The 13810-nt window shown below is 39.4% G+C and overlaps 1 protein-coding gene across 6 annotated transcripts in view; it reads left to right on the forward strand.

Annotated features, from left to right (window-relative positions):
- The window catches only part of Nr3c1 (nuclear receptor subfamily 3 group C member 1), a 122744-nt gene extending 109234 nt beyond the window's left edge, over positions 1-13510 (forward strand). For all 6 annotated transcript variants that reach the window (XM_052201378.1, XM_052201377.1, XM_052201380.1 and 3 more), the window contains exons 6-9: positions 419-563; positions 4229-4359; positions 8137-8294; positions 9436-13510. In XM_052201378.1, coding sequence (XP_052057338.1) covers positions 419-563; positions 4229-4359; positions 8137-8294; positions 9436-9588 — 587 coding nt within the window. In that variant the 3' untranslated portion in view covers positions 9589-13510. The remainder of the gene's footprint in view (positions 1-418; positions 564-4228; positions 4360-8136; positions 8295-9435) is intronic.
- Positions 13511-13810: the final 300 nt, after the last annotated feature.

Genomic DNA, 13810 nt, shown 5'->3' on the forward strand with positions numbered 1-13810 from the left:
CTATAAACTTTCTTCTAATGTTAATGTTGGAACTTTGCAGCAGAGGTCAAGGTTAAGCATCAGTCTTGACTTCACAGATAGGAAAGTGATTGGCAAGTTTATGGCTATAAACACCTAAGCTGCCATCGCCCCACCTTTTTAGCAAAAGAAGATAGATATCAGGAAAATTTAAAAATCTAAATCCATTAAGAAATATCCTAAGCAAATACTCTTGGCTTTCTCTTTTACTATACTACTTTGTGTGCACTTAAATAGACAAAATTGGCCAAAAAATAACTATTCATAAGTTTTATTAAACCATTAAAGAGTTTTGAGTACCCAGGTGTTGATCTGATCAATGGCTATCTATTAAAGGTCATATCCAAACAAGGCCAACTGGTCAACTAGAGTGTTCCTTACACCCTTATCTCCCATCTAGGATTCAGAAACTTACACCTGGATGACCAAATGACCCTTCTACAGTACTCGTGGATGTTTCTCATGGCATTCGCCCTGGGTTGGAGATCATACAAACAAGCAAGTGGAAATCTGCTGTGCTTTGCTCCTGATCTCATTATTAATGAGTAAGTTACACGTGAGGTGGTTGTCCTGTATTCATTCATACGGTATTTTAACCAGCTAATGTTATCCCAATGGGCTATCATAATAATACAGGACTGAATCAATCGTACCAGTTGTCTAGAATCTGAACAGACATGAAACAGAGTTGTTCATTAGTGCTTAGAATAGATTCTTTGTAAGATAGAGAAGAACATACAATTATTATTGTCTCCGGATATGTCTAAAAGTACCTTCTCTCCAGTTGGGTGTGGTGGTACACACCTTTAATCCTAGCTTTCCAGAGGCAGATCCAGGTGGATCTCTGTGAGTTCCAGGCTAGCCTGAGCTATGTACTGAGTTCAGGACAGCCAGGGCTACATAATAGAAGATCTTGTTTCAAAAACAAAACAAACAAAACAAGAAATCCTTCATACCTTAAGCATCACTGAAGTCTAAGATTAAAAACAATAATTGCATTGTACTATTATTTTAATTATATAGCCCTAATCTAGAAAAAAATTAGTCTAATAAAAATTGATGTGGGGTCAATAGGAGCAGTGCGGGCGTCCCTTCTGAGTGGGTGTGAGGTGGGACAGACAGGCAGGATATGTTTGCATAGCAAGGGTTACAACATCTGTGTCTTAGAAAGGCCTCGAGAATTAAGCAAGGGACATAGCTCTGTTGGTAGGGTGTTTGTTTAGCATATATGATGCCTTCCATGATCCCCACCACAACATATGTGCACACCTGGACTCAACACTGAAAAAGTAGATATAGGAAGATCAGAAATTCTTGATTACCCTTAGCTATATAGCAAGTTTGAAGCCAACCTAGGCCACATAAGATCATGTCTAGAAAAAGAAAAGAATGAATATGAGGAAATATAGTATTAGGATTTTTTAAACTAAAGAACTATCACAGCTCAGTTTCATAAGTCAGCCATTGCTTATTCTGTAAGTCTATGCACGTACTGATGGCTTGTTGTGGTTCACCCCTTCCTCGGGCAGCTGTTTTGCTCACAGGTTTTCTACTTCCATTATTAAATGTCTTTGTATTGACTAATGCTTTCCTCCTTAGCACTGTTCTGATCAGTTTCACTGACTGCCCAGTGCATCCTCTCTTTCTTTCTGTTTATTCTTTTAAAATGTTCTCTGTCTACAGTTAACTGGTCATTCTTCACATAACCTCATAGTTCACAGTAAGACTAAATGTATTCTCCTTTCCAGTTAGCCCTGGTTTTTCTTACTTTCTGTGTTATATCAGTAGCCTTTGAACCGAAGCGTACCCATTCCTACAGTGATGTTCACATACAGAGTCCAAGGGATATTCTCTGAAGAACAGAGATTATCATTTATTGTACATAGATTCTTGGGAGGCAGAGACAGGCAGATCTCTGTGAGTTTAAGGCGCCAGCCTAGTCAACAGAGCTAGTTCCTGGACAGACAGAGCTACACAGTGAAACACTGTGCAAAAAGCCAAGGCGTGAGGTAGGGAGAACCATAAAGCCTCATTAGCATAATACTAGTTCAGTTATATTTCATGTAAGTAACAGTGACCATCTGAAACATGCAAGGACAATCAGTTTGGAAACTAATGATCATTGATGAGTTGAATGTTTAGAGAAAGGATAATGGGGAGCATTTGGAATTCCCGAAAGAGGTTGTCTGAAAATATAGCAAACATCCTTTTGTGTGTGCCAGATCTCCGTAAAAAAATGTGTAGGAGTTACAGAAATGCTTCTATTTGAGCTTAAAATTAAATGGAAGAGGCTAAAGTAATGACACAATTAAGCTCCTTTTATCTAAGTATTTTGGTGGGGACCAGATGATATAGCTCTCATATTTTTAAGAAGAGATTCTTTAGCCTAGAGTTAAATTTGGGGACAAATCTCAAGGATAGAGCAGAGAGTTCCCAATAGCTGGGAAAGTAGTAGAGAAAATTCCTAACTGAAGCAGTTAATCATCCCAGTTAAAGTTAATATTGTTTCTCCTCTGCTGGTACTTATAATTTTCTACTGCCATATTTTAAGTGGTATTTACATACTTATCAAGAGCCAAGCACTATCATGCAAACATGGAATAAAATGGTAGACAAAATAGATAAGGTCTCTTAGAACAATATGATGGGAGATTCAAAAAAAAACCAAATTATTTCATAGAGCCAGAATAAAATAATATGATGGGGTAGGGTGGAGATGTTGGGGGTTTTGGAACCCAGAAGTCTTGAGTAGCAATCATTTCACTGTACAAACCAACCAAAAAAAAAAAAAAAATCCTTGAAAATGTAGGGCATTCAAGGCAGAAGAAACAAGTGTGAAGAACTGAATGAAGCAAGCTCAGCACAGGTGAGGGATTCAAAGAAAGCCTTTGTGATCACGGAGTGAATAAGGGCAAGACAAAACCAGGCGACTTTAGATGCTGTTCTAGGGCTAAGAGGTAACCAACATGGACTAGAGGTCAACGAGGATGAATAGCATTCTTAGACTTTGTAGACAGAAGGGCTAGGCAAGTACTCTGCTGACTGAGCTCTCCCCCTCACTCAGTCAGAATACAGAAAGGATCCCTGTTCTTTAGCTGCTTACATGTTATGTGTGGAGACACAACCCAGGGAGCTATAGACAGAAGGATCCCTGGGCTGTCTGGCCAGACCATGTAGCCTAAGCTCCAGGTTCAGTAAGGAAAACTATCTTAGCAAACAAGAGGAAGGCTGGGAAGATTGCTAATACTGGCCCTCAGGACAGCTTTCCCACATCACTGTCTTTAGGATGAGATGCTATTTAACAGGGAGGAGCTTCTGGTTTTTAAATGGTAAGATCAGAAACTGTGTTATAGATCTGACTATATTCAAATCTCAAATGTTGATTTAAGTGAATAACTGGTACCTCTAAATGCTAAAGGAAATAAAATAATATCTGCTATGTATGAAGTAAACTAGTGATATCCCTGCCTAAACATTTGCTAAACAATGGCCACATACTAGACATGTTAGCATGGATTAAGGAAAGCCCAAAAGGCCTTAACCCTACACAAAGAACTCTGGACAACGAAGCAATGCTGACAACAGGAGAAATAGTTTTCCCCAGGGAAGAATATATCAGTTGGTTATCCAGTACCATTGGTCATCCCTAGAAACATACATACAAGTAACATTATACATACTGAGGTTTCACTTCTGTATTTAGGAATATATATAAATATACATGCATGTATGTATCAAGAATTAATGCACAAAAAGGCCATCAATTTGAAGGAGAGCAAAAAGGGGAATGTGGAAAGGTTTCGAGAGAGGAGAGGGAAGGGAAAAATGATGGTGTGATTGTAATCTGAGAAAATGAAATAATTTTAAAAGAAATAAGCAAACTAAAAGATCTGTAAAAATAACTAATCCCTAACAACACTGTAGGGATTCCAGAATTAGATAGCTTTTTGACTTCTGAGTATATAAAGGATTCACAATTTTGTTGTTTCAGAACAACAAAAACCTAGTGTCTTGTGTAAAGGGTTGTTATTGAAGAATCTCTTCATAAACTCCAACATTCTAATTCTATAATAGGTTATTGGTAATATTAGTAGGTGTTTGCAGCCATGACTTCACAAATGTAAAACACAGCCCAAAATTCAGCTATTATTTTAGACTAGCACTATTTCTTTCTAACTCATTTTGTTTCTAACTCATTTGTGTCTCCCAGGCAGAGAATGACTCTACCCTGCATGTATGAGCAATGTAAACACATGCTGTTTGTCTCCTCTGAGTTACAAAGACTGCAGGTATCCTATGAAGAGTATCTCTGTATGAAAACCTTACTGCTTCTCTCCTCAGGTTGGTGGACCACCTACTCACTTTTAAGATTCAGATCTAAATATGGCAAATGCATATGAAAGTTGTAAAACTAGTTTGCATATACACACACACACACATAAAATAATTGTACCAATTCCATTGTGTTTTCCTAGTAAGATGATTTTCAGAAAGGCAAAATGTAAAAAGGGTATATATAGACATATATATGTCTATATATATAAATAATATATATTAAGCATTATCAATATTAGTAAGATAAATAGGTATTGTAGATCGAGGTATGGGATCTGCCCAGGGACCTCTGGGGATGAGGCTCCACGCAGTCTTCCTTCCTTCTATGCATCCGTCTAGATCCCGATATTAGATGCAGAGGAAGAGCGCCCATAGCAATAAGTCTGTCTCTCTGCTGTACGATCATTGTTTTAGATAAATGCTGACAACTACCATGTATGAGGAATCGCTGAGAAAATAACCACAGTTTGTTTATGAGAATGACCAAATGTTTAAACTTTAGATTTTAGCAGGACTGCTTTATAATAAAAGTAGAAAAATTCAAAAAATCAAAGAATATTAGTTAAGTAATAAAAGGAAAGTCATACCTGATATTCTCTTTAAATATACAAAGAGCTCTTCAAGTCACAATTGAAACCTAGTTTTTAAGGACTGGGAATATACAAAGATGACTTATTAAAGAAGACAGAATAAAAACAATGAGTCTGTCACATACCACAAGGACCTGTTTAGAATGACCCAATCCAGAGAGGTGAGCACACCAGATACTGGTTGAGGACATAGAGCATGGGAATTATTCTTCACTGCTAAAAAAAAAAAAAATAGCAAAGTGGAATGACCATTTCAGAAGATAGTTTGGTAGTTTCCTATAAAGGTGAACATAGTCTCACCATCTGGTGTAGCAATTGCTTGATCAGCAAAGGAAATTAAGACTTGTGCAGCATGGATATTTATAGCCAAGCTGTTTGTATCTGGCTAAACTTAGGTGCAATGAGATATCATCCAGTAGGCAGATCAATAAACTGATATATACAAATGATGGTATTATTTGACACTGAAAAGAAATGGGCTGTTGTGCCAAGAAAAAATATCATTGAACCTTTAAAATATACTATAAAAAGAAAGAAACTAATTTCTTAGAACCTCATCAGCTCCAAGAAACAGCTGGAGGCTGATGAGGACTGGTCTAAGATGAAAGCACAACATGCCCACAAGCCAGACTTTCTTCAGAAAGTTTACAGGTACTTGTGGTAAAGAGAAGAGAAAAACTCCTTTTTATGTGGGTCAGAAAGGGGGATAAAGTGTTGCAAGTACTGTAGTGCTTCCAAAGCAAAAGCCTGTAAGAGAGACTGCCTCAGCAAGACCTTATCTGACATGGAAAAAGGCAAGTAAAGGATCCTAGACCCTTAACAATAGCCCTCCTGACTCACAGGAAAGAAACTGGGAAATGGGTCTCTAGGAAACATTCAGGGGCAGTGAAAGTGAAACCTAAAAGAAAGCCTTCAGTTGGGGCTTGCTCACAGCGGCAGAGCTCAGCAGTTCATTATCCTGATGGCAGGCAAGCTGGGTTCTGAGAGCTACTCTGATCCGCCAGCACTGGGCCTGTTGTGGACTTCTGAGACCTCAATGCTTATCCCACAGTTACACACTTCCTCCAACAGGGCCTCACCTAAGAACACACCTCTTAATCCTCCTAATACTTTCATAGCTCCACTCCCTGGTGAGTAGACCTAGGGGGGACATTCTTATTCAAACCACCACAGTGCCCATAACCAATATTAAACACAGTCCAGAGCCTAGCCAGATTACTATACTATCTTCCACAAAATGTCTTAATTCTGACAATTCTGATACTTCTTGTCTAGATTTCAATCAAAAACAAAGCCAGCACTAAATCTGCCCCAAACCACTGGCATCATCACGTAGGAATTTAAAATAACTACAGTATTTTTGCTAAGGACACTACAGGAAAAATAAAGACCACATGAGAATTATGAATGAAGATTCCTAGACAGCTAAGGAAGTTCCTCTAAGGGACTACTAGAAAGAACAGATGCTGAAATGGTAACAGAGAATGCTCCTAGCAGGCAGACCCTCAGTGTACACCAAGAAAGAATGTTACATAAATGTTATAGTAATAATAATCAGGTATCAGGGATCTGGAGAGATGGCTAAGCGGTTCCCAGCACCCACATAACTGCTCAGAACTGTTTGTAACGCCAGTCCCAGTGACCCACTGCCTACTTCTGACTTCTGTGGTACAGACTTGTGCACAAAAACATCAGGCAAAACAATCGCACGCGCACACACACACACACACACACACACGTTTTTATTTATCCCACAAATTAATACTCACAAACTGGGTGATTGAAATACAAGGATATATACAATAAATGACAGCGGTTTTTTGAACTACTTAAGTTAGGACGGAAATTTGGATACACTCTGGTATTGACTTTGCCTGGTAGAGTAGCTCTAGTGTATTTTGGAAGGGAGACCAGGGTGACTTAAGAATTCAAACTGTCACAGGGACACACAGTCCTGAGTAGTTAGCGAAAGCTGACGGCCGAGTGGCAGCTGTACCTCCGTCAGCCTTAGGACAGATTCTAGGGGTTGAAAGTGTATATCACAGGCAAGATACCTCAACTTCCCCAAACCTAAAACACATACATCCTTCCTTGCGAGTGGCAGGCTTTTGTCCCCTATCCTTGTTTACTTGAATAACTCCAAGCCTGATGTGTGTGGTCAGAACAGAAGTACATCTCAGGCCAAGACAAGGGATGACGCTCCTTCCCCCTCCTCGGGTAACGTTTTATGCAACGAGGACAAACTGCTAAGTGTGAGCAAAGGCAATCACCAGAAACAAAAAGCAAAATGGATTCTTGGTGTAAAACTACCAGGAGGAGCACAGGTCACCTTCTTTTCTAAAATACGTTCATGGGAGGCATGTCTGCTAAGGAAAAAAAACTGAAGGCAGGGCAAAGGTGGACAAGAAAGAGGGATGTAAGCCAACACTTCCTGCTCTGGAGGAAAGACAGTGGGTTCATATAATGGAGAAGGAAGGAAGGAAAGAAAGGAAAAGTGAGCCTGGAAGGAGAATGGTGGCCCTAATTCCCTGGTGGCCTTGCAGAGGCTGGGAGATGTGCAGCAACAGTGACACATAGGGAAGCCTGCTGGCCGGAGGGGAAGGACGCCGGGAGTAGCGCCTGTGGGCATGAGGGGAACAGTTCAGTAAAAAGGAGAGCTGAGAGGCTTTCAAATCGGAGGAAGATGACTAATAATGGAGGGATCTGGCTCAGGGTTTTCTTGTCAGTGAAGTATTAAACAACTCCCTTCAAAGAAAAAGCCTGGAATCAAAGGCTCTGTAGAATTTGCTTTTAAACTCTCCAGCCCTTTGCTTTGTAATAGTTAACACACTACCTCATGTGTCTTTAGACACCCTTTCCTGGAGCTCCTGACCCCACCCGGTACACTATAAAGGTTGTAAAATGGAAGATTGTTTTAAAGCGGGTTCTCATCGGTATACATCACAAGTTAGCTCTACACAGGATGACACTGTCTGCATGCTCAGGTGTCGTCACCAGCTCCCATCCTAAGACGGGAGACCGTGGGCTCTCCACAGTGGTGAACTCCTGGTCTCCCTTAGGCCATCCCACTGAACTATCGTCCCACCAGCCTTTGAAATTGCATGAACTTTAGAAAGTATTGAAAGGTGCGCTACATAGTGTAAGACAAGTTACAGAAAGGAAAAGTTTTAACTGACTTCATCTTACCTTTCAGTTCCTAAAGAAGGTCTGAAAAGCCAAGAGTTATTTGATGAGATTCGAATGACTTATATCAAAGAGCTAGGAAAAGCCATTGTCAAAAGGGAAGGAAACTCCAGTCAGAACTGGCAGCGGTTTTATCAACTGACAAAACTTTTGGACTCCATGCATGATGTAAGTACCAAATATAAAGCCAAAATAACAGCAAAAAAAAAAAAAAATAGGTTGGGGGTGGTGGCACATGGCTTTAATGACAGCAGACACAGAGGTAGAGCAAGTGGACGTCTGTGAGCCTGAGGCTAGGCTGGTCTACATAGGGACTGCCTGCACAGTCAGAGATACACAGGAGAGCCTGTCTCAGACCCAAAGACAGACACAGAGAAAGAAACAGAGACTGAAGAATTTTGTAGGTCCTAAGGTTATGTTTTAATTAGTAATATAAGTAATTATATACCAGTCAGTCATCCCTTTCCTCAGCTTATATATTATAGTGATTATTCAAAATGAATAATTTTGTACACATTTCTCTTAAGTCTTATTCGTCTGGTCATTTGCATTGCTCTGTTAGTACAGAGTTTAGCTGCACCGGTTTTAAGGCAGTATTCCCTGTGGTACATGAATAGCCTATCACATTGCACTAGTTTCACTGTTCTCACATTAGTACTAGTCCAGGCTGGCCTCACACTCACAGTTTCCCTTGATCCTCCTGCCTCAGACTCCTAAATGCTGGGGTCGCAGGCATGCCAGGCCTTAATTCTGCACACACTTTAAAAGATTTAAAATTCCTTTTGTTCTTATAAGCTTATATTTTTTTCATTATTTTTCTTATCTGAAGAATTCCAAAAAAGATTGGTATATTTTTGGTCAAATTGTTAAAAAGACCAATAGAGCATGAATACAGGATCTATACCAGGTCTTCTGTGTATATATTATGATTTCCAGTTTACTGTTTTTGTTTTAGTGGGATTCCTGAGCATGTGAACCAGTAGGTCCCTGAATCTTACTTCTTTCTCTTAGGTTCACCTTCTTCTTTTTGTCTGTCTTGTCCAACAATATGATGGTTTTTATGTTACTTTGCTATGTTTCATTTTAGTATTACCTCTTAGAAGCATTATCTTTTTAATGAGAGAAGAAGTTGAGAGGAACTAGGACGAGTAGAAGGAGGGTAAATCGTAATCAGGATATATTGCATGAGAAAAGAGTTTATTTTCAATAAAAGGAAAAAATATGTCAAGACCTGGTAGGGGGAGCCAAGAAATATGAGCTGTTTACAGTTATGCTCCGAGCTTCACAGTCCCCGCATCTTCTCTTGCAGGTGGTTGAAAATCTCCTTACCTACTGCTTCCAGACATTTTTGGATAAGACCATGAGTATTGAATTCCCAGAGATGTTAGCTGAAATCATCACTAATCAGATACCAAAATACTCAAATGGAAATATCAAAAAGCTTCTGTTTCATCAAAAATGACTGCCTTACTAAGAAAGGTTGCCTTAAAGAAAGTTGAATTTATAGCTTTTATTGTACAAACTTAATCAATGTGTCTTGTAGATGTTTTGTCGTTTTTGTTTGTCTTGTTTTAAATACGCACTACATGTGGTTTATAGAGGGCCAAGACTTGGCAACAGAGCAGTTGAGTCATCACTTTTGAGTGATTGGAAAGCAGACACTTAAGTGTATTGGTTGGTGTATCACAGAAACTTAAAACAGTAGAGACCTGCCCACTATCAGAGAAGGACGCACCTAAACCACCAGTGCCCAAAGTCCATGTGATCAATTTTCTGCTCATACTTCAGTTGGCTGGATAAAACTTTCTAGACTTTCTGTTGGTGTATTTTTCCCATGTATAGTTAGGATAGCATTTTGATTTATGCATGGAAACCTGAAAAAAGTTTACACGTGTATATCAGAAAAGGGAAGTTGTGCCTTTTATAGCTATTACTGTCTGGTTTTAACAATTTCCTTTATATTCAGTGAACGATGCTTGCTCGTTTTTCTTAAATAATTTTTGTATTCCAGTTATTGTACAGCTGTTTAAGATGGGCAGCTGCTTCACAGCTCTCCTAGACGCTAACATTAATTTCCGTGTGAAAATGGGTCGGTGCTCCTACCCTGGTGGCAGTAAGCTATCAGAAGACCACAGAAATTGACTCAGATCTCCAGTATTCTTGTCAAAAGCTCTTACTCTGTATATATCTGCTTCCATGGAGAATTATATAGGCTGTGCAGATTAACCGTCCTAACTGGTATAGAGCACCTAGTCCAGTGACCTGCTGGGTAAACTATGGATGATGGTTACAAAAGACTAATTGTAAAACAGTAACTACCAGATGGCCCCGTTTTCACCTCATGCACCATCTCTTCAGTGGTGAGGTAGCAACAAAGTTTGTAAATCAGCTCTTTCAGGACCTTCTGGAGTGGTTTGTATAGCATTTTAAAACGTATTGTTCCAGATAACCAGCTGTGATAAAGCCGACAGACTATTTTAATCAGACCAAGTAACTTCTCTCGTTAAACGTTACCCCCAACTAAATCTCTACTATGGCAAGAATAGCTAGACACCCATTTTCACATCCTACCTGTCACCATTGGTCTAGCAGTCCTGGTGTTACAGGAAATCAGCTACTGATTTTTGTTATTTAGAATGTCAGGCATCCATGTTTGTCCAACTCCACATCCCTACATGTGCCATAGAATTTAACACAAGTCTTGTGAACTTCTTCACACTGAGAATTATCATTTTAAACAAAACAGAAGCTGTAGTAGCCCTTTCTGTGTGCACCTTACCAACTTTCTGTGACTCAAAGCTTAACACATTTACTAAGCCACAAGAAATCTGATTTCTACTTAAGGTGGCCAAATTATTTGTGTAATAGAAAACTGAAAATCTAATATTAAAATATGAAACTTCTAATATATTTTTATATTTAGTTATAGTTTCAGATATATATCATATTGGTATTCACTAATCTGGGAAGGGAAGGGCTACTGCAGCTTTACATGCAATTTATTAAAATGATTGTAAAATAGCTGTATAGTGTAAAATAAGAATGATTTTTAGATGAGATTGTTTTATCATGACATGTTATATATTTTTTGTAGGGGTCAAAGAAATGTTGATGGATATCCTATATGATTTATAGTGTATAAGAGCATCCATACAGGCCTCAGTGGGCTTGGGAATTAAAACAGGTTTGCTCTAAGCTAGGGAGAGGGGCTGGAGCTTGGCCCTGTGTGCAGTGGGGGTTCTGAGGCTTTGACCCAGTCAGACCACAGGGGACCTAACCCCCCACCTCCCATTCTAACCATCCTCATCCAACCATGACCCTGTGCAGGTTTGGTTTATTAAATTCCCCCTTGCGCTAACATCCATAAAGAGGACAGAAAGGTGGCGCTTACGTAGTTATAGGCACCATCCAGTAACAGGGTTGTTTTCACATGCAGCCTCCCCACAAGTTAACAGACAGAGGCTTTAGAAGTTTGGCAATAATGTGCATAGAGGTACCAGCAATATGTAAATACTAAAGAATCGCACAGGAAGCCAGTAATACACTAATCCTCTCCATCCTACAACAGTCCATTTCCAAGTAAGATGAGGACATGTTTATGTTTTCTTTGAATGCTTTTTGAATGTTGTTATTTTCAGTATTTTGCAGAAATTATTTAATAAAAAAGTGTAATCATTTGCTTTTCGAATTCTAAAAGGGAATATTCAGTTTGTAATGGTTTAAATTGGTCTCAAAGTACTTTAAGATAATTGTAACCCAGCTGGATGTGAAATTTATGGTGCCTAAGAAATACCACTTGAAGATTATCAATGACAGTGTTAAGTTTCAAAATGAGCTTCTCAAAAATAGATTATTGTACATTTATGGAATGTTATATGGTTAAACCCAAAAAAGCACATCACACATAAATCTGCTTTCAGTCCCAACCAGCTTGGCTTTTAAAAATAGAACTCCAAAAAAGACAAAAAGGAAAAGAAAAAGATATATACGCTTTGTTTTTAACAGAAGGCAACAGACATTCATAAAACTACTATCGGAAGCTTTCCACTAAATGCATGAAGAACTGTGCTCCCTTGGTGTGTGGGACAGGAGGCAGCTGTCTTAATTCTGAGGGAGGACAAATGAGAAGGACGCGGGGCTGTTAGCGAGCAGCTTCCTTCCCTGCGTGGCTTCAGGCCGAGCCAAACTCTTTAGGTTTCAGAATAGCTTCAGTGAGAGTTGGTAACATGCCTGTATGACTCACAACAAATCTTGAAAACTATCTTTAATTACTGGTAGGACAAAAAGGGACATTCTGGTTATTTTAGGCGTTGGCTTGGGATACTGTACATGCAGAAGAGAGGAGACAGAAAACTTGGGGAAAGGAAGGGACCCTAGGAAGCACTGCCTTCTTTAAGGAAAGGCAAACCATTGAGTGAGACCATGCCAAGGAACAAGGCCACAGTGTGGAGTCCTCAATGACGAGTCAGGGTGAGATCCGGTGAAGCCAGCCCCGCCAGCACTGCAGAGCAGGGCAGGACAGGGATGGGACAAATGGGACAAGAATTCCAGCTGGACACTGGTCCCAGGATTTTGCTCCATCGTACGTACCCTGAGGCAGTATCACCATGGGATGAGCCATGGTCGTATGCTTTGATCTGTCAGCATTCAAGGACCATGGGAGTCTTCAGGGCCTTTAGATTTTGGTTGGTCACCCAACAATAAGCTGTAGTTGAATGTGTTTCTTATGTGCCTGGTTTCAGTGTTAGAAGGTGAAATAGAGTGTGCAAAAGACACTGCAAACCACTACAGATGGAAGTTTTCTCATTTCCCAGACTATTTTCAGTCAGCCTGGTCTATCAGGATTGGTGACCAGGTTTTCAGGAAAGGGTTGGCTTCTATCTAGAACATGCCTGAAAGGATTTTATTTTCTGATAAATGGCTGTATGAAAATACCCTCCTAAATAACCTGCTTAACTACATATAGATTTCAGTGTGTCAATATTCTATTTTGTATATTAAACAAATGCTATATAATGGGGACAAATCTATATTATACTGTGTATGGCATTATTAAGAAGCTTTTTCATTATTTTTTATCACAGTAATTTTTAAATGTGTAAAAATTAAAAACCAGTGACTCCTGTTTAAAAATAAAAGTTGTAGTTTTTTATTCATGCTGAATAACCTGTAGTTTAAAAAACTGTCTTTTTACCTACACAGTGAAATGTCAGACTGTAAAATTTTGTGTGGAAATGTTTAACTTTTATTTTTCATTTAAATTTGCTGTTCTGGTATTCCCAAACCACACATTTGTACTGAATTGGCAGTAAATGTTAGTGAGCCATTTACAGCAATGCCAAATATGGATAAACATCATAATAAAAATATCTGCTTTTTCATTATGTGACTCCCAACATGCTTTCATAGAACTTGTGCAGTTCAACCATTCCTGGCTTTTCTCGCCATCCCACTCACAGCCAAGTTGCCACTTTAGGAGCTGAGGCAAGCACGTAAACGCCAGAGTGGCCGCCAGTGTGTGCAGAGAGATGACACTCAGAAGGCGCTTACCTGATGCCCACAGCTCTAAAAGTCTTCCCGCCCATCTGCAGTGGCCGCGAGCTTATGATTCCCCAGGAGACTGAGCATGGAGAAACTGACGCCCGTAACTGCTTCAAATGTAACAGTCTTTATTCCAAAGATGA

This window comes from Apodemus sylvaticus, chromosome 13 (assembly GCF_947179515.1).
Source record: "Apodemus sylvaticus chromosome 13, mApoSyl1.1, whole genome shotgun sequence".
NCBI classification, from domain to species: Eukaryota; Metazoa; Chordata; class Mammalia; order Rodentia; family Muridae; genus Apodemus; species Apodemus sylvaticus.